The 19,845-nt window shown below is 43.7% G+C and overlaps 1 protein-coding gene across 1 annotated transcript in view; it reads right to left on the reverse strand.

Moving 5' to 3' along the window:
* MFSD10 (major facilitator superfamily domain containing 10) overlaps positions 1-19,473 on the reverse strand; it is a 22,705-nt gene extending 3,232 nt beyond the window's left edge. Inside the window, exons 1-9 of the mRNA XM_010187289.1 lie at positions 19,289-19,473; positions 18,782-18,878; positions 14,510-14,613; positions 13,379-13,537; positions 11,131-11,319; positions 6,857-6,965; positions 5,712-5,841; positions 4,234-4,342; positions 1,104-1,194 (exon numbers count right to left, since the gene is read on the reverse strand). Of these exons, the coding sequence (XP_010185591.1) occupies positions 1,104-1,194; positions 4,234-4,342; positions 5,712-5,841; positions 6,857-6,965; positions 11,131-11,319; positions 13,379-13,537; positions 14,510-14,613; positions 18,782-18,878; positions 19,289-19,459 (1,159 nt within the window). The 5' untranslated portion in view covers positions 19,460-19,473. The remainder of the gene's footprint in view (positions 1-1,103; positions 1,195-4,233; positions 4,343-5,711; positions 5,842-6,856; positions 6,966-11,130; positions 11,320-13,378; positions 13,538-14,509; positions 14,614-18,781; positions 18,879-19,288) is intronic.
* Positions 19,474-19,845: the final 372 nt, after the last annotated feature.

A 19,845-nucleotide genomic window follows, 5' to 3' on the forward strand; every position in this document is an offset into this window, starting at 1 on the left:
AATGACAGACACCTTCCCTTAACTGCAGGCCCCCTAAATCCTGGGGCAAAGGGAGGAAAAGGGGGGGAAAAGAGGGCACTCCAAAGGCATTTCTAGCTGGCTTAACTGGGGTCTTCTGCACACGTCTGGAGCCCAGGAAGATGAGGCTCATACCTTAGAAGGTCAGTTAGACAAAATTAACACCTCCTCTCACCCCTCCTCACCGAGTGGGCTTTCAAAACCAGGTTAATCTGTAGCTCAGATGTAGATTTTGAAACTGTCAAATGCACAGCTGTCCCTATACAAGCAAGCTACTAAAGAGATGCATTCTGTGGTTCACAGTTCACTTTTAAATCAACCTGTATCATGCAAAAGAGAAGTCTCCTACTTTCATAATTAGTCATATTTGAAGCTTCTTAACAATAGTTAGCAGCATTGGGAATAGCTGAACTCTCTTCTCAGGCAGGCACTTCAGTAGATGAATCCAACTTTATTCATAGTTGTTTCCCTGAATAACAGCTTAAACTGACAGAGTATTATTTAGGTAGACACTTACTTAAACATCTTTGAAAGCCATCTGCACTTACCAAAAGCAATGGGTGCAGCTCTGCTCCCTCCCTGAGCCAGCAGCTTGCAGTGCAGGGGAGCAGAGTGGTGCCCAGCCCACATAGCCCTGGAATCGCTGATTTCCCCTCACCTCTGGCTCAGCCTTCGGAGCGTGCAGCTCTCCTCAGCCTGTTGCCTAAGAAATTATGCAGCCACCACAGCAATACAAAGACCTGCTGCCTCCCTTCTTTTCCCGAGCTGGGCTATTCAGTGAATATTTTGCTGCTAGGTCAGATGGGAGGTGGGGGAAAAACCCCCCCACTCTCGAGAGCTCCCCAGTGGGAGAAGACAAGAGGAGCACCAGGGATGCTTCCAAATATCACCACAGCAACTTCCTGTGATACAAACAGCACCGGAAAAAACCCAGACACTATTTCTTCCATACTTCATAAACAGAAATGTCAACTTTCTGTTACTTACAGATTGAAATTAGAAATGCATCTTTTAAAGTGGGGTGAATAAATATATGAAGAAAAATTATTTGTGCTTAGCTTTCAGTGCATTTTTGAATAGCTCACCAAAAGAGTACAGCAACAGTCCAACGCTCAGCATGGTCACATTTGCAGCCCATCCAATTAGGAAGAAAGCTGGAATCAGCAACATAATAGCCTGCAAAATGAATGAGTCACACGGTTACATTCAAGCCTGACTTGTTAAAGCCTAATTCGAGGTGTCCTGCCAGTTCCCTTCCACCGATGGGACTACACTGAAGTGAGACGCTGGAAGCCCTTTCTTCCCAAGCACAGTTCAAATCCACCTGGATGGCCACACATCAGCACAAGTTATTTTCCTGTTCTCTCTCTGTCACAGGCTTGCAGACCACCTGCAGGCTGGAGTCAGCTGTAACACAAGCTGCTGGCCTTATCCCATCAGCCATTTCCCACAGCTGAGGAAAAATGGATTTCCGCAGAGCTCGCTCTCTCACACAATCTACTGGGTTTTGGTGGCCTTTTGCTCTTGTTCTGTGTTGAACTGGACAGAAATCTAGCTTAAACTCCTCATGTCCTCAGCTGGCACAAGAGACCATAAAGCTTGTGTGCAACAGGACTACAGCTCCTCTGCTTGCTCTCAGCAGTAGTGCCTGATTTTAAGGACTACATCAAACCCTTATTTCTGGAGCTAAGAAGGAAAAATATGGGGGGGCTGGCATCTGAAATTCAAACTCCAAAGGAAGAAACCTTCCTCATCTCCTCCAAGGGCCTGGACATCAGTTGCCCTGCGATCTCTCCTGACCATACAGAGCTTCTGCAGAAATGACAGATCAGTTAAGATCTGCTGCGTGTTTCACAAAAGAGGGCATTCACTCCCGTCAAACAGCTCATTTTGAAGGTTCAGTTATAAATGAGCTCCTGTAACCACTGTGCTGAGAGGCCACAGATTCACCAACAAACTGCCAGAGTAACTTCAGTGAAAGGGGAAGCTCCCACAAAAGCCACTCAAGCCACAGAATGAGCGCCCTGGGGCCAGCAAGTTTCTGCACAGCGCACACGGGTGTTTGTGAGCAGTGACCAGCCCACACCAACTCGACCCAGTGAGTTCTTTGCGTCACTGCACTCAGTGCCAGAAAGAGGAAGGAGTGTAAGAATTAGTGGGGCAAAGCACAGTCTGCACATCCTGCAATGCAGCAACAGCAAACACTGCAGGCTGGCAGAGCACGTGGAGGAGGCTGATGCAGGGGATAAAGCGACACTAACACAGCAGTGTGAGTTTTCACTGCTTTCTGTATGACACAACCAACTTTTGCCTGCCAGGGAGCAGGGTGGAGGTGGTTTCACCAGCAGAAATAGCTGTAAGAATAAAGCTGAGTCAATTCACTGGAATGCAGTGCAGTTTGGGAATCTTTTTTACCCTGCCACCCTTGAAATCACAGCGGCCTCAAAATAATGTATAATAGACTGATGGAGGCTTTAACAGTCCGATCATACCTATTGCCAAGCAGCCAAGAAAAGTTCAGAAACCTTCGAAACCTGCTTTGTTCAGTTCCACGTGCAAATGTAAATGACAAGACATAATCTACTTGTCCCACAGCTGTATGAGCTGCAGGGAACTGTTCCTTGCCAGCCCAGTACAGCAGCAGCAGCAGCATCTATGACAAAGAGGCAAGCAAAACAAAGAAATGCACACTTCTGCCAGCAAAGCTTTGGTCTGAACACTGGTACATGCTACTGTTACATGTAATACCAATGATCACAAACCAAAGATTGGAGGAAGAATCTATTTGCCCCTGCCCACCAGTGAAATATACTCTAGGGAAGGCTTGTCAAGCATAATGATGGCTGGATTGATGATGTTCCTAAAAATAATTTGCCAGAAAGAGTCAGAGATCAGCTCTGAAGCAGCTTTAGTAGTTCCAATGTCTGCACTGCAAGAGAAATCACTGAAACAAGGCATACTCTTCACAGCACTTTACCTAACTTGCACTCTGTTCTCATTCCCTACTGCAGTTATATATGAAGAACTCAAATTTTCAATAACATTGTAGCTGATATGGTAAGAAATTGCTCTAATGTTCCAAAGTTTAGTTAGACTGATGAGTGCCCAACAACCAGGGTCTTGAGAAGTCATTTAGCTGGAGTAACGAAATAGAAATTTCTTTTGATTTGACAAGTACGGTTATAGCCTCCAACATCTTTCACAGAATCACAGAATCTCAGGAGCTGGAAGGGACCTTGAAAGATCATCCAGTCCAACCCCCCTGCCAGAGCAGGATCACCCAGACCAGGTCACACAGGAATGCGTCCAGGCGGGTTTTGAATGTCTCCAGAGAAGGAGACTCCACAACCTCTCTGGGCAGCCTGGGCCACACTCTGGCACCCTCACAGTGAAAAAGCTTTTCCTTGTTGTTCTCGTTGTTTCTTGCTCCAGCTTGCTCCCACTGCCCCTTGTCCTGTCATTGGCTATCACTGAGAAGAGCCTGGCTCCTTCCTCCTGACACTCGTCCTTTACAAATTCGTAAACGTGAATGAGGTCACCCCTCAGTCTCCTCTTCTCCAAGCTAAAGAGACCCAGCTCCCTCAGCCGGTCCTCATCAGAGAGATGCTCCACTCCGTCCATCATCTTTGTGGCTCTGCGCTGGACTCTTTCAAGCCATTCCCTGTCCTACTTGAACTGAGGAGCCCAGAACTGAACACAATATTCCAGATGCGGTCTCACCAGGGCAGAGTAGAGGGGAAGGAGAACCTCTCTCGACCTACAACCACTCCCTTCTGATACACCCCAGGATGCCATTGGCCTTCTTGCCCACAAGGACACATTGCTGGCTCATGGTCATCCTGCTGTCCACCAACACCCCCAGGTCCTTTTCTGCATGGCAGCTTTCCAGCCACTCGTCCCCAAGCCTGTAGCGCTGCATGGGGTTACTGCGACTGAAGTGCAGGACCCGGCACTTGGCCTTGTTGAAGCTCATACAGTTGGCCTCAGCCCATTGATCCAGCCTATCCAGGTCCCTCCGCAGAGCCTTCCTACCCTCAGGCAGATCAACACTCCCTCTCAACTTAGTGTCATCTGCAAACTTGCTGAGGGACCACTCAATCCCCTCATGCAGATCATTGATAAAGATGTTAAACAGGACTCGCATTACACTTCAGATTGAAAATTAAGATACCAGATTTGAGGCGGGAAAGAAAAAGAAAAAATGTATTTTTTTACCCTTTTTACAGCTCTGATTTCATTTCCTGGCTTGATTCGGCGAGCATAGCCTCCCTGGATCACGGCCATTGTTATTCCAATAAAGAAAAACATCTTGCCCTGCTGCATGCTAGAAGGGAGGCAAAAAACACAGATGATGGTCACGCACAGAGTATTCCATCCTGGGATTCACAGGTTCAGTCCAGACCCTTTCCTGAACCAGAGAGAGAAAATGCTTTTTGGTGCTCACAAGAGTGATGCAAAGTTCTTAATACTCCGGCATAAGTTTCCGTGGCAGGCAGACAGCAAGAAGATAAACCTCCGAGATCTTACAGGGAGATGAGACAGCTGCTGGCAAATGCCACCACCATCTCTAGACCGCTGTGGTCTAGTTCAGTTGTTTCTAGGGTGACCATGAAGAGTCAACACATTCATTACCTTGTGCCATGGAAGTCTGTGCCATGTGCACAGGAGTTGTTGGTTTCCACGGAACAAGTGTTTTGCTTTCTCACAACCACTGCCACCAGTCATGCAGAGTTTGATTAAGGTCACCAAGGCACAACACGGGCACTGGCATGGTGGTGATCACATACTGCACCAGGAAGCTTGCAACATCACTCCCGCCACCTTAAATATTTATTTGAATTTCCCTTTCACCTCTCTGATCTACTAAGCTATGTGGATACTTCAACTAAAAGGTCTCACCTCCATAACAAGTCTGTTTGTCACACAGCCTGTACTGTCGGCATAAAGCTGTGTACCTCACTACATGGCTATCCTGAAAGGGCTGTGCAGAAGCAATCTCAAAGCAAGAAAACCTTTCCTTGCAGCACACACGTTAGTAAAGCCACAAACTGTAATGAAAGACAGACAGGGAAAGATGAGGCAAACCCTTGAGAATTACTTAAAGGGAAGGACACACATAAAGAATCAAGCTGCAAGATCACGTTCCTGGCTGGAAACCTTCCTATGAGCCAGCAGGAAAAGTATTTCAAGCTGAGCTGCTGTCAGTGGATTCTGTTCTCTTTCTTCTCTAGCGTTGGACTAGAGGAAATCAAACGCTCTGATGTAATGACTGTACACCGTATGCGATGCAGAGCTCTGACAAGCAAATATAATCAACAGCTCTCCCTCCATCCTCTGCCTTCTCTGAGCTTCAAGATTTGTCCTGATACTGAAGAAGAGCATCTGGGCTAGAAGAGAAAAGTTTTTATTATCATCAATACAACTAGCCAAGCTATATGTTTCATAGCTTTAATTTAATCTTGTGTACTGATTTTTCTCTAGTTCTTAGAAGTTGTAGATTCAATGAATATTCCCTTTCATGATGGACAGGGTGCATGTATGTTCATAAATTCTTCCGACAAAGCCCAAGTATCACTGCACACAGTGGTTGCTTTCTAAGTGTTTTTACTAAGCTCAGAAAGCCTCTCTTGAAAATAAATGAAGAGACCTTAAATCAAGATTTTGGAAAATATCCCAAAGTACACAACATTTACCTTCTAAGTGTGCTATCCCTGCTAAACTGGAATCTCTGGTGAGTGAGAAAACTCAGTGTATACTCCAAGCCGGAAAACAGGAAGAGGTACAGGAAATAAGCCAGGCCCAAGACTTTGAGATTCTGACGATCTAAACAAACAAAAACCAAACAAACACACACCAAGGGGAAAAAAAAAGAGAAATACAGTGGTGTTTTTCAAGCATAGTTTGAGAATGTAACAACAACAGTAGAGCAACATTTATCAACTGAACAGGGAAAAGTTCTCACCTCGGACACTCATTTTAAATGTCCATGCAAGACATGCCACAGAACGACTTCTGCCCACTACCTTCCTTCTTAGGAGGGGAAGAGAGCCAAAAAGACTCACCTCTCTCTGGGTCACCCTGGCCTCGCTCACCCAATCCAGGCCCTCTGCCTCACTCTGACACTCCCACCCACACTGGGATTTCTTTCTTTATTTTTAATCAATACCTGCATTCCACTTGATACCTTGATGCCATCTCAGGACGATACTGGCTGAAGCATAGGATCCCTTTTTCCAAGCTACAAATGGTCTGTGACAGAAAACCTTACTTGGTTTTCTGCCAACGCAGGGTTTAACAGGTTTTCTCTGAAGGGGGAAATATTACTCTGTTCCTGATGCTGCAGCAAGGAGGACTGAATGAAAAGTTGGTAGACCTAGCAAACACCGATTTCTTTTCTATAGCATAAAGTAAGTTCACACAGAGAAACGGCCAGCTCAAATCCAACATCTCCAAGGTTTAAACTGAGAAATAAAATTCCAGATTGAAGTTTCCTGGCTTGCAGTTTGGATAAGCAAACTCACATCTCCCTTACTTATGCCTTGATCTATCTTTTAAAATCACTTCACCTACTGCAGCATACCCCATGCTGCAGCCAGTGCCTGAAGAAAAAGCAAGTCAGAAATCTTCAAAGACTAATCTCTAAAACCTTCTTTTGGGAATAGGAGGGCCAGCATCCAAGGGAACTTGCAATTCCCTGTCCCTAAGTTAGTAAAGTGGGTTTTAAATGAGTGAACAGAGTGCTGCTTCTGGAATGGTTTGAGTAAAGTTTTTACTTAGAAAGCACCTCTGTATACAAAAAGACAAGCAATATTAATATAAAAAGCCATGTAACACTTACTCTTCTCTGAAGGGGATTCCTTTCCTCGAGTGACTGCAGAGAACTGAAATAAAGCCAAAGGACTGAGCAAGTCAACTGCTGCCTGAAACCCAGACGTCACAGAAGAGACCTGATCAAAGAGAGGTTTATTTAAAACCTGATGTAATAACTACTGCAAGGAATTGACAGTAACAGACAAACGTGCTTCTGCACCTACACAAATTATCCGAGATGAAACAAGGTAACTGGCATTGGGGTTTGGTGAGTACCAGAAACATGCCACTGACTTTCTGATCACAAATCTGGCTCCAGAAGGTAACCAGAAGGTAGAGCACTGACAGGAGCTTTCACTGAGGACAGAAAACAGATTCTCTCCGGGTTCTTAAAAAGCAGAAGAGGCTCATTCTCCACAGCCTTGAAGGTGGCTTTATTTGGTTCACTTTTTGCATCATCCCTCACGTCCAATGAACATTTACTGAGAAAATAATGGCACATCTGCCTGCAAGCTCATGGGGAGCTGGGGATTTGCTTGTGTACTACAGGTCTGAGATCAGTATGCACAGCACACCAAATAACGGTCTGCTCTGGTACTGGCTGTTCTTTCAGACAGCCAGTGACACCTCCTGGGGAAGAAAAGGAAAATATAATTTTCAGAGAGATTCTCTGGGGAGATTTGAGAGACATTTCTAGAGACATTCTGCCCAGCCACATCGTGTGGTTTTTTGCAGAGGAATATTTATTTTGTAGCATTTCTGGTGCCTGTACTCTGTACATCTCAACCTTATTATGCATCTGGTGGCGTTCTCCCTGTTCTTTATCAACTGCAGTTTAGGAGATGCTTATTCTTTAATCTATAGGGAACTGAATTTTTTAATTTATTTTTTATTCAAAGGTATAGAAAATTAAAGAAAATACTACAGTAGACGCAGTGTCTAAATTCTTAAGAAAACAATTCCTTTTAAAGTAGGAGAATTTAGACTGTCACTTTACATGACAGTCACAGGAAGAGATAAGACATACTCAAAAAATCACACTTAATATTTCATATCTTCAAAGCATTGCACAGACTTTATCTGATCAGATTCCACCTCCTCCCAGTTAGAGAGGGAGGGAGCTATTATCCCCTTCAGGGCAGAGATTAAAGGTCAAATTATCAGTGGAACTTAATCTCAGTGCATGACCTGAGGACTCATATGGACTGGATTTAATAAAGCTGTAAACCCATCAACCTTGAATATGGTATTAACATGACCCCTGCCTTGTTTTGATAGTCAGAGCTCTGGAGCCCATTAGTCTCGCAACAGCAACCAGTTCAATATACCAGCCTGGTTTTGTATACAGCCATAAAGCTGCTGATTCACACAGAACAAACTGGGATATTGATCTCCCTTTCTGCTGCACATATTGCAGAGAGTAAACAGACACTCCCAAGAAGAAGTTTCCTCATGCTTTTAAGAGGTCTGTAAGAGGATTTCCTGAAGCTGGCTTGCAGCAATCTTCAGTTCCTGCATTTGTTGGCATGATGGTGTTTGTACGGCAGCATAGAGAATCTGGTAACAAGCAGCTCTCTTCAAGCATGTTTGCCAGTAATAAAAAAACCTGCAGTCTGTACCTGATTTGAATTATTATCCATGTCAGACACGGTGCCAAGCTGCTTTGTACTACAAGGCTGATTTTAGTTTGTTCTGGAGGATATACATTATGTATGTATATGTTTAAAATGTTAAGGGTTTGATGAAATGGACATGTATGTATAAGATTTTTTTTCATACATGTGTGAGTGCATGTAAATTTCTTTTAATTTCTACTATCTTTGCCCTAGAATCTAGAAGTTACTTCATCCGCTGATTGATAACGAAATCACTGTCCTAAAGCTGACAAAAGTGTCTCACCACTCCCAGAAGACAACGCATACACTGCCAATTTCAGTCAATGTCACCAGCTGCATGGAGTTTGGATTCTTCTCAGGTTCAAAATCTGCAACATCTGACTTGTATTTCATTTCTGTGCTTGTGATGTATTATTCCAAAATTGCTCTATTTTACTTCATGATCACCCCAAAAGTCACCTTGAATGGTAGATATCTTTCACAGTGTCTTTGTTTACTCTGTTTTCCTCTAACACAGACAGAATGAGTAACACATCTTGAAGGCACAGAGACAGTCCAAATCAGGAATGGAGCCTGGGCCTTCCAAGCTCCAGCCACACCCTTCAAATCAGACACTGTTTAGTATGCACACAGCAAAAACCTCATTTTTCTGTAAGTCTGCTGGCGACGCTGCACAGCCCTACACAGTCCTTACACGATTAGCAGGATGCCAGAAAAAAAAGTTGTAAGACCCGCCTTCCACCTGTGCAGCCTTGCCCAGGACCAGCTTAGCTACAAATTAACTCAAAAGCTCTTAAAGGGGACAGATTCCACTGGAGACTTTCCTATTCCTCTCTTCTCCCACGCAGGTCAACGCAGGAGCTGTTTTGGCCATCTCGCGTAAGACCAGTGTCTCTGACAGGTGAAAGGTACAGTTCTTTGGTCAGTCTTCAGCTGAATGAACTTGTGGAACAGTTGAAAAAGGGGAAAGAAGGCTAGCAAAAATTCTGTTTCTTTTGATTAAAACTCATTCTTGTTCCCCATCCCCCTCCAGGTTTCCCTTTCTACAAGTTAATTGCAACATAAATGAATGTGAAGTACTTCTCTCCTGTGACAAAGAGGACATAGAGAAACAAGGATATCATGAGAACACAGCATATTTAAAGGAAACAGATGTCTGATCCCACTGGCACATCCTCCTACTGGTTATCATTACCATTTCCCCTCTTTTTACAGCTTTGTCCTTACAATGCATCCACTCCTATACTCCAGTAGCACCTGCTGGAGCTCGGCCCAGCCAAGTTCCTGAAAGGCAGCCAACATACCTGTCCTTCCTCTTCATCCAGGGGCCAAGAAAACTGCTCCACTCCCACTCAGAAAGCATGAGGAATTACCCAAGAAAAGCGCAGAGCAGCCTAATAAGTGAAATTACAACTACCCTAGGAACATATAAATCACATGGGGCCACTGCCCAGATGCAGGCTGAAAGGAGACAGCACAAAAGCGCTAACACTGATACCGATCACAAGAAGCTCCAGTGCCAGACTCTCTCATAAGCAATCAAATACCCTGTGTACTTTGCATGACTGGCACCTGACCCCAAGAGGCACCTATTAATCCACCTCACACAATACCCACTGCTGCACAGAGACAGACCCCCAAAAAGCAGGGACAGAGCACTCATTTTCTTATCAAAATTCAGTCATGTTGGTCAACACAGACCAGCTTATCAGAAGTAGTCTCAAGATGTTTATAAAAGGGGGAGGGAGATATTCAGTCATTGTACAGTCCTAAAAGGTGCTGAAGCCATTTATCCCTCTACAGCAAAGGTAGAATTGTGTATAGATTACAGGTCCAGAAAAGTCTAAAGTTTTGCCCCGGCAGGAGCATTGCAGACAAAAGTTTCCTGAACAATTCTCAGTGTCACGTGGGTTTGGTATCCAGAGACCAAGCACGCTTCAACGGCTTCGTGCTGCTTAGAAACAAGGGATGACAGGAAAGATCCAGTCCAGCTGAAGGCCTCAATCCAAGCACTTCACCTAGGGCTGAACTCAGTCCCTCCCACACTACCAAAGGAGGCTGCTCCAACAGACATATCTTGGGCAGCATCTGATCACATAATATTAAATCTTAATGTTCTTAAACGTTTGGCCCCACAAATCCAAACAGTCACTGAATTTTAGCACATGTAGATATTTTGTATAAGTGGAAAAGAGCACAGCTCAGAGATAACAGCCATTTGCTATTTGAATGTTCAAAATAGTCAAGCAAAGACAAGATAATAGTTAAAAAAGCTGCTAACATATACTGGCTAAATGAACGAAAATCCAGTCTCTGATGCATTTACTCTTATGATTAGCTGAAATTCATCCCCAGGGCGTAACTGCGATCACAGTTTAAAATTTACCCTCTTCCTCATAGGCTCCCATTAGCTTTTCAGAAATGTAAACCCAACACACCAAAATCAGCAATTAAGTAGACATGATAGCTATAAAGACTTTATCACACTACACTGGGCTAGGAGATGGGCCCATCACGCAACCACTTTGACACCAGCCTAAATAATAATATGAAATCCTAGTCTCAGGAATGAGCTAAATTCCTGATAAACTGGCTCAGCACTTTCTTCATTGTTTCCAATCTTTTAACAGTTCTCAAATCCTGTTTTTGCAAGAAACACAGATCTTCATATTGATAGTCTATTTACCCGTTTTTCTTTGGGAAGTGTCTCCGGAAGCAGGAAGAAGATGAAAATTAAATCAGCCACAGCAAACATGAGCGCCAGCAATGCTGAACGAAGATAGAAGACTTCTCCTTTCTCTGTCTGCACGGCTAGGTAAGCTCCGATCATGGGACCCAGGGTAAAACCAAGGGAGAAAGCAACACCAATCATTGCCTGGAGTGATACAATGAACACAGACATGTAGTTTTAGATACCAGTTTGTTCAGGTAGCTCAGTTCTAAAACAATGTGGACTTCTTGGCATTTACCTTAAAGAAATCCAACCAGATACGAAATGTAACCACCCTGAGGATGTAGGGAATGCAGAGCAACAAGCACTAAGTGTGAAAAAACTGTTATTTGCAAATAACTGATTTGATTTTCTGTCTAGTCAGGAAAGTGGCAGGAACAAACTGCAACATGGTTATGCGTGAAAGGAAGTTGGGGAGGGAAATCATGATTCTCACCTCAGGGACTGCTCAGCCAGCAGATCCTTCAGCCATAGAATAAACTTTCGTAGTGTAAAACTGGAGAAGGGAGCACAGCGCCATGGTAGGAATTCGTAATAATGTCTATAGCTTCTAAAATGCTTTGGCAATTTCTACATTTAGGAATTTATGTCTCATAGAGCACACAGGCTAAGAGGCTTCCCAGAACAACCTAAATTTAGTGCAGGTACTAAAGAAAATTTATTAACTCACCGTGAAACCAGCACATAAGAAAAAGGTAGAATCTGTACACACTGGATGTGATAGCACTGATTTGAGTCACCAGCCTCAGTGAGATTGTTTCAGAAAACAACAGTGCAGAATCTGGCTTATTTCCTTTGACAGATATTCAAAGCTGCATACTCCTATCTTTGCAGGACACGATCCTCCTGCTTTCCAAGGTCTATTTGACTATACCTGTAGTACTATACTAAATAAGACCAGGGCACACTTAGGTGTCACCACAGTCTCCAGTGTTATTTCAGCCTGCCCAGGCAGCATTCTCCCAGGCAATGCCCTGTCAGAGTCTGGGAACAGCATCAGTCAGATGCTAGTCTCTTACCATAAAGCAGAACGAACATGCCTACTCTGCTTTGGAAAAGGAGAGTATAGCCATATGAATGCGAGCCATGCTGTACTACGTGACTTGCTCTCAAGTCCTAAAAAAAGGCCCTGACCCATTTTATTTACCAGTGCTTTATGGTTATACCTCTCCATAAATAAAAATATGTTTTGGCTCACCAGGACTATAATAAATTGCTTGGAAAATTCATTAGCTATAACTGTGAAATCTAAAGCTTTTCCCTCCCAAGAAGCAGCTGTCCCACATAGTGGCTTATAACAATCTGTTAATAGAAATCTGGGCCCCCAAGGTTTTTAGAAGATAAAAGATCTAACTGGTAAGAAGTCAGATCCAAGTTCAGCCTGCAGGGTATTTTCACAGAATCACAGAATCGCTCGGTTGGAAAAGACCTCCGAGATCATCACGTCCAACCGTTCCTGTCTACCCCCTAAACCATATCCCTAAGTACCTTGTCTACCCGCTCTTTAAATACATCCAGGGATGGTGACTCCACCACCTCCCTGGGCAGCCTGTTCCAGCCTCTGACAACCCTCTCAGTAAAGAACTTCCTCCTTATCTCTAACCTGAACCTCCCTTGGCACAGCTTGGTGCTGTTACCCCTTGTTCTATCCTCCAAATCTGGTCCACTGCCTTCTGGAAGAGGACAGGGCAGCTGTTCATACTACTTGCTGCTCAGTCAGGCAAATGTCACAACCTCTACCTGCTGAGCTCAGGTCTTGAAGCCAGTGCAGCATCCAAGGCCAAGAGGAGGCACACTGTGCTGCACAGTGCTGCTGCACTCCCACGCTTTGGGAAGGTGAGAAAAATGGGTTGTCCTATAACTGGGTTCCAGCTACCAAAACTGGGCCATAAGACCTTTTGATTTCTAAGCTACTGTAACAAGGACTACAGTTATTGGTAGGATTAAGAGTTGCAACACTTAAACAGGTACTTTTTCCACCTCCAGGGCATAATTATGTTTCACTTGTAGGTAAAAGTCATCAAACAAATAAAGTCTGAGAGCTTACCAGCAAAATGATCTGGCATCTTTTCAGAAGCAATATAGTAGGATATAAAGTCATGTTTTCACTTGATCAATGAATACACACCTGAGGAAGGCAATCTGAGCACCTGAAATCAATTAAATGTTACCCAGCAAATCCCCACATGTGTAACTAACTCACCATGCCCTTGCTCCGTGCTTTTGCAGAGTTCAAGTCGGCAATTATAGCTGTGGAGAGGCTGACATTCCCTTTGCTTATTCCACCTATGATCCTGGAGAGAAGAAAAACGCCAAAAGTCCTAGAGGCAGCCCATAGTGCGTATGATGTTATCAAACCTATCTGCAGAAGCAAGAAAGGGTTCTTTATAAAGCAGAGCAGAGTTGGTAAAATTTCTGCATATTTCCCAGCTAAACATTTCATTTTTTGTTTGTTTTCAACAGCTGCCTCAAAACCCATGTAACAGAAGTGTCTGAACACACTGATCCTGCACTATGTTCTGGACAGTGACATATAAGAAGTAGAAACAAATTCATGTAAACTTCACATAGATGTGAGATTACTAATAAAATCAGAAGAGCAAAGAAAGTTCAGAAGGAGCAAAACCAGTCCTGCGCACAAAACCATTTTTGTACATCCTGCTCCACTTGTTTCCAACTTCAAGAAAATTCTGTTTTCAAAATAAGAATTCACAGTTCTAGCCATTAAATTTCATAATCAAACATAAGTACACATGTTTAATTGACTCTCCACAAGCCTACAGGATAGAGGGATTTGTATATAATTTGCTGCCAAGTTCCTCCATGTATGTACACACTTGCTCTGCACTGTTTCTGTAATTAGAACACCAGACCAGGAACAGAGAAAACGTTTCGGAGAATATTCTTGATCATTAGAAACAGATCTTATAGTGCTATATAGCACTTCCTAACCAACAATCTGCTGGCTCTGTGAAATAGGTCATGAAGTGATCAGATCTCCTTAGTCACTTGGGGAATTAAAATATACATGGATTAAGCCTACATTTGCAAATAAAGCAACTGAAGTCATACTTCTGTACATATGGGAAAGGGATTTGGGAAAATCCCAGAAACATGTAGGTATTTTGGTGCCTTCTATGTACAATTCTGTATCTGCAAAGCTCAGTTTAAGCACTTGCATTTGGAAGTGTGGCCAAGTGACTTGGCAAGAAGCAGTCAACAACCAACAGACCTAGAATGTTCAATTTCCCAGTCCTCTGTGCTAACCACAAGACCACAGTGCCTTCAACTGCATATTGAGACAGCACTTCTAAAATCAGTATGAGACACATACCACTGTCATCAAGATGACAGGCCTTCTGCCCAAGCAGTCTGACACTGCACCAGTGAGGGGAGAGGAGAAAAACTGTAGGATGGAAAAGACTGAGCCAATCAGACCTAAAAAAAAACAAAACAAACACATACCATTAGACTTGCTGACTTCATTGTAAATACAAAGACAGCCAACCTGTTCCAGACCTATCACTCCATTACGTCCTTTAAGAGCAGGCAACTAAATGCAAAACAACAGCTATGAAGAACAGCTTTATCTTTGAAACTAAGCCACCCTCAAAACACCAATCTTGCATTGTTATTTAACTGAGGAGGCAAATACAGACAAGACCAAATACACAGACAGACCAGAGTAACAGGCATAAACTGGATGATTCACTGGTTACTTCACTGCTGAGAAGGGGTTTGAAACTCACTGGTTATAATGGAATGGTGATTCTCCAATGCCTCCCCAGCTCACTACATACATTTTCTGCTCTTACAGCAGAGATAATGCAGTCTGTAATAGTCACAATTCTTTTAAGATTTTTTTGACTGTTTGAACCTGATTCTGTCACACATAATGAGCTTTTCTTTCCTTCTTATCATAGAAAGAAAGAAATAAGCATTGCTGTTAGTGAGGCACCCTAAGACGTAGGAGCGATTCCAACAGACTCCGAGAGTCTTTTGAAATCTGCCTCCAGCTTCTGTGATCTTTAATTCCTCTTTTCTTTTGCCATTTCTAGCTTCACACACTTATTAGTTTGCACTACACTCTCAAAAAGCAGGCAAAAAAATGGCTTGCTGTCATAGTTTTTCTCTAGAGGAAAAACTGGGTTAGACATCTCAGATCGTTCAGCTATCAAAGACTGAAAAGGCTAAGGAGAGACCAGAAGTTCTGCTCCCATTAGCTTTGAGGAAGACAGAATATTGATACTGAACACCTTGGGGAGAACAGCTGCTTGTGATAGCTCAAAAGCTCAAAAAACTGTGTAAAAAAATCTTATAGATTGGTACACTGGCAGATTATGTTAATTAGAGACAAGTTTTCTTCCTTCCATTTCTAGCACTGTAAAAACACCCAGAGTGCCAAACTTCACAGCCAGGATGCAGCAAGAGCAGGGCTGGTGGAACGAGCCAGGAGCTGAGTGTGACCACAGCACTGGCAGTGCCCTCACCAACCAGGATGCAGTCCCACACAATCCTGACGGGTCGGGCAGAGCAGCAGGGTATCACTAGCATGGTCCATTGACAGTCCAGACAAGGCAAGGGTTACACATTAGGTCTGTCCAGGAAGTCTGGTCAAGACCAGCAGGAGACAGGGTCAGAGAAAGGAGTGGAAACAAGACCATGATGTGGGTTCATTCAGGAGATAAGAAACCTGCAATGTAGGCCCAAGGTTCATCCAAGAGATGGGGCCAGACAGCCCTGGAGATAAGGCTATACTTATGATATACTTCAGGCAAGGCCAGCTCTGAGCTGAAATACAGCTCCTGAATCACTGGGCACAAAGTGTGTGGGTCAAGGCTGGTCACTGCAAGGAAGTACTGGTGCCCTCAGGGCCTTAACAAGGGCAGGGAAGGTTTCTGCCCTGAAGAGACTGCAGTCTTAAGCAAAGATGGAAGACAGCAGAATATATCCTGCACTGAAAGAAGCAACAAGATGATCTTGCAAGTAGCTTTCCAATCCTATGCTCCTTGTTGGAAATGAAAGTAATGAAGGCTGCCTGGCCTCTGCTTAACATCACAAGTACCGTGAACCTTTCCACTATAACAATTTAAGCTGCCATCAGACAAGATGGACTGAGACAGAAGCTGACTACAACTAAGAAAGCTTGTCCATCTTCCCCTGCTTCTGCAGCCTCGGTCAACTCTCCAGTGAGCCGATCCAACTCAATTTCACAGAAAACTAATCGGGGAAAAAAAGAAAAGAAAACAAATGTTTTCTGCTGGTGTAGCAAATCAGATGGTTCATTAAGAAGCGCTGTCATCAAAGCCAGCAGAAGAGATGGAGTCAAATGTGACCAATACCAGGGTAATTCATCCACCTTGTCTGCACCCTCACTGCCTGCGGCTGCCAGGTAGTTAGTGAACATTCCCATCACTACTCAATACTGCTTCTAAATACTTTTATCTCAATACTTTTCTCCCAGAGAGAAAACAGTAAGGGATACCAGCTTCCTTCTGAGACAAACACTGTCTATTTTACTTGCGTGCTCCCAGTTAGATGCTACATTTTTTTCACAGGACAAAAGAGTCAGTTGGACTCCTATGGAAGGAGCAGGGAGATTTCTCCTTCCCCTTGAAAGCAACTGAGCCAAGTCAAGGGATACAGCACTCCCAAGAGAACAGGACACAGCAGGTAAAAGGAAGGGCAACAAGTTCAACTTGACTGTGAGCTCCCAGTTCCTTGTTTAAATACAGTTTGAGATAGAGAGAAGGAACAAGGAAAGGGGCATGCAGTCAGGCCTTGGAGGAGACAGAAAGCAGTTTCTGAAGGATTAAAGAAAACTGTTTCCTACCATTCAAAGCCAGTAATCTGACTGAAAATGAGCACAGAAACAACACACCTGTAAGGACATTGCAGGAAAGAAGAAAATTGTTCATAAACTTTCTAATGACTGTTAAACCCCCAAAACCTACTTTAAAACTTAAAATAGTAACGATACATTCATACATACTCCAATAAAGTTTTGTTGGTTTTTTTGGTTTGGTTTGGTTTTTTGGGTTTTTTTTTGCAGTGGTCTATTTTCTTTAAGTTTAAAAGCCTTTTACTTATCTTGGGGGAGACCTCAGCTCACTCAAAGGAGAGTGTCTAGACAGTTCCAATTAAAATTAACCCAGACACCCTCACATCTTCATGCTCTGAAATCCCAGTTTCCTCATAACTCTCTAGATGGCAAGTAGTCAAAAGAGCCTTCGATGTGTAACACGACTGCCGGATTTCCTGCACTACTCCCGCTGGAGCTCACCCGTACCAGAGTGTCCTAGTGACAGCAAATGCTTCTGGACCCTGCAAGTCAGCAGCTCTCCTGCTTTTAATAGGACTAATGAGATTTAGAAGCAGCGCTGCACTATAGCTGCCCAGCGGGGAGGTGAGACTTGAACTCACAAGCTTCTAATTCCAGTGTTTCCTACTGATTGATCTCCAATCATGTGTAGATCAATTGCGACAGGAGAGCAATTTCTGTGACTGTGCAGGGTCTAGCACAGCAGGATCCTGACCCTCAGCTGGCAGTGTGACAACAAGGAACAGCAGGCCTGTGTTTCTGTGGCAGTCTATAGAACAAATTGGGCAAGATCACAGAATAATTCAGGTTAAAAGGGACCTCTGGAGGTCACCTACTCCAACCGGCTGCTCATAGGGTCAGCTACGAGGTCAGACCAGACTGTTCAGGGTTTCATCCAGTTAGGGTTTGACAACCTCTGAGGATGGAGACTACAAAACCTTTCTGGGCAACCTGTTCCACTGGCCATCCTCACTGTGAAAAATTTCCTCCTTATTTCCAGACAGAACCTCCCTTGCTTCTACTTATGCCTGTTGCCTCTCCTTCTCCCACCGTGCACCACAGTGAAATGCCTCACTGTCCGCTCGATAACTTCCCCATAGGTACTGGAAAGGCATTAGTAGCTCCAGGCTGAACAAGCCCATGTTGCCCAGACCCTCTGTCTTCCTGGCTCTCTGCTGAACTCATTGCAGTTTATGGATGTCTGTCTTGTACTGGAGGGGCAAAACTGGATGCAGTGCTCTAGACGTGGTCTAATAAGTGCTGAGCAGACGGGGACAATCGCTTCCCTCAATCTACTGGCTCCGCTTCTGCTCACACAGCCCAGGTGCTGCTGGTGGTTTTGCTGCCAGGGTTGGCTCACACTCAGCTTGCTGCTCACCAGGACATCCAGGGCCTTTACAGCAGAGCTGCTCCCCACCACTCAATGTCCAGTCTGTATCTCTTGCAAGGGACTACTCATTCCCGGAAGCAGGACTTTGCAGTTGTCCTTACTGAATTTCATAAGGTTCCCGTTGGCCCATTCCTCCTGCCTGTCTAAGTGTGAGAGAGACAATGCTGTCTAACTCTTCACTGCTATCAGTGTGATGAAAACAAAATCATTCATAGCCTACTGTAAGAGACATTTTCTGTGTTGTTTACATCTAAATCTAATCTAAGGCAAGTATGCTTTTTGTATTTCTTGTCTTTTTGCTCATAATTCCTCACATCAACACTGCAAATAACTTGAAAACAACACACATTCTTTTTGTTTTTCAGTCTGTTAGCTTGTTTCTTTAATTTCCATACCTCCAAACAAGACGCTGTTGTATTTCCGCTCTGGAGGCATCCCAACCATCCCTGCAAACCAGTCCACACCACGTTGTAATGACAAATAGAATCCATCCTGCAAAACATATTGCTGGGAAATAGATCATAATGCTGGGAGTGGGTGAAATAGTCAAACAGGGTAAAAGCTCTCATCTCTTTGGGTCTTATATAAACTCCAGTATGCAGATCCATTATGGATTGTCATTTACTCTGTCTCACCAGTGACATCAGTGTAGGTCAGACATGCACTGGTAATTACAAAGACTAGCTCCTAAGAAACTCCTGAATTTTCCCCAAAACAAATCCCTCATATTAATGAAAAAGCAAGATGGAAGAGTCTCATGCAGGATCACAAACAAATTGAGAACCATTTAAATGTGCCTAACGGCTATTGGGTTTGCTCCTAAGCAAGGGATTTTTCTTCCATCCTTCCCTAAATATCCCATTCCTAATATTTTCAGCAGGCTGACTTTCTCTGCTGCTTACCTCAGTCTGGCTGTAATAATCAAGGATGGAAGGGAACAGTGGCAAGATGAGAGCAAATCCCAGCAAATCGATGAAAAGTGCCAGGAAGACAATTGTAATAACACGACTGCAGTGCTGTTCTTGCTTGTCATTGATGGAGCTGTTGTTGGTTTCACTCTCTTGCCAGGCCATGATCCCAGGTGCTCTGCTTCTAAAAAATTACATTTATATCATTTATCCAGTCAACAGGAAGCACTTCACAGGGCTTTCATAAAAGTATCTTGCTGATTCATTCTCACTTTCTACAGACTTCACAAAAATAAATATAACCTATGGCTACATTAAGCTACCTGGTTTTCAAGGGAACAGGAACCTAAATTCTCTAGTGTTGGTTATTAGCTGAGCACCAAGTTTACTCGCATCAAGAACAGGCTACAAGGGCAATAAGATAAACTCTTATAGGAGCATTCTAAATAAAACACAGAACTAGGGAGCATTTAAAGTTTGTTAATGTGAACAACACTAATACAACTTTCTCAAATGCGTTAAACTCAGCATTACAGTAAAATATATAAGAA

The sequence above is a fragment of the Mesitornis unicolor genome, unplaced genomic scaffold, assembly GCF_000695765.1.
Source record: "Mesitornis unicolor isolate BGI_N332 unplaced genomic scaffold, ASM69576v1 scaffold8366, whole genome shotgun sequence".
Classification (NCBI taxonomy): domain Eukaryota; kingdom Metazoa; phylum Chordata; class Aves; order Mesitornithiformes; family Mesitornithidae; genus Mesitornis; species Mesitornis unicolor.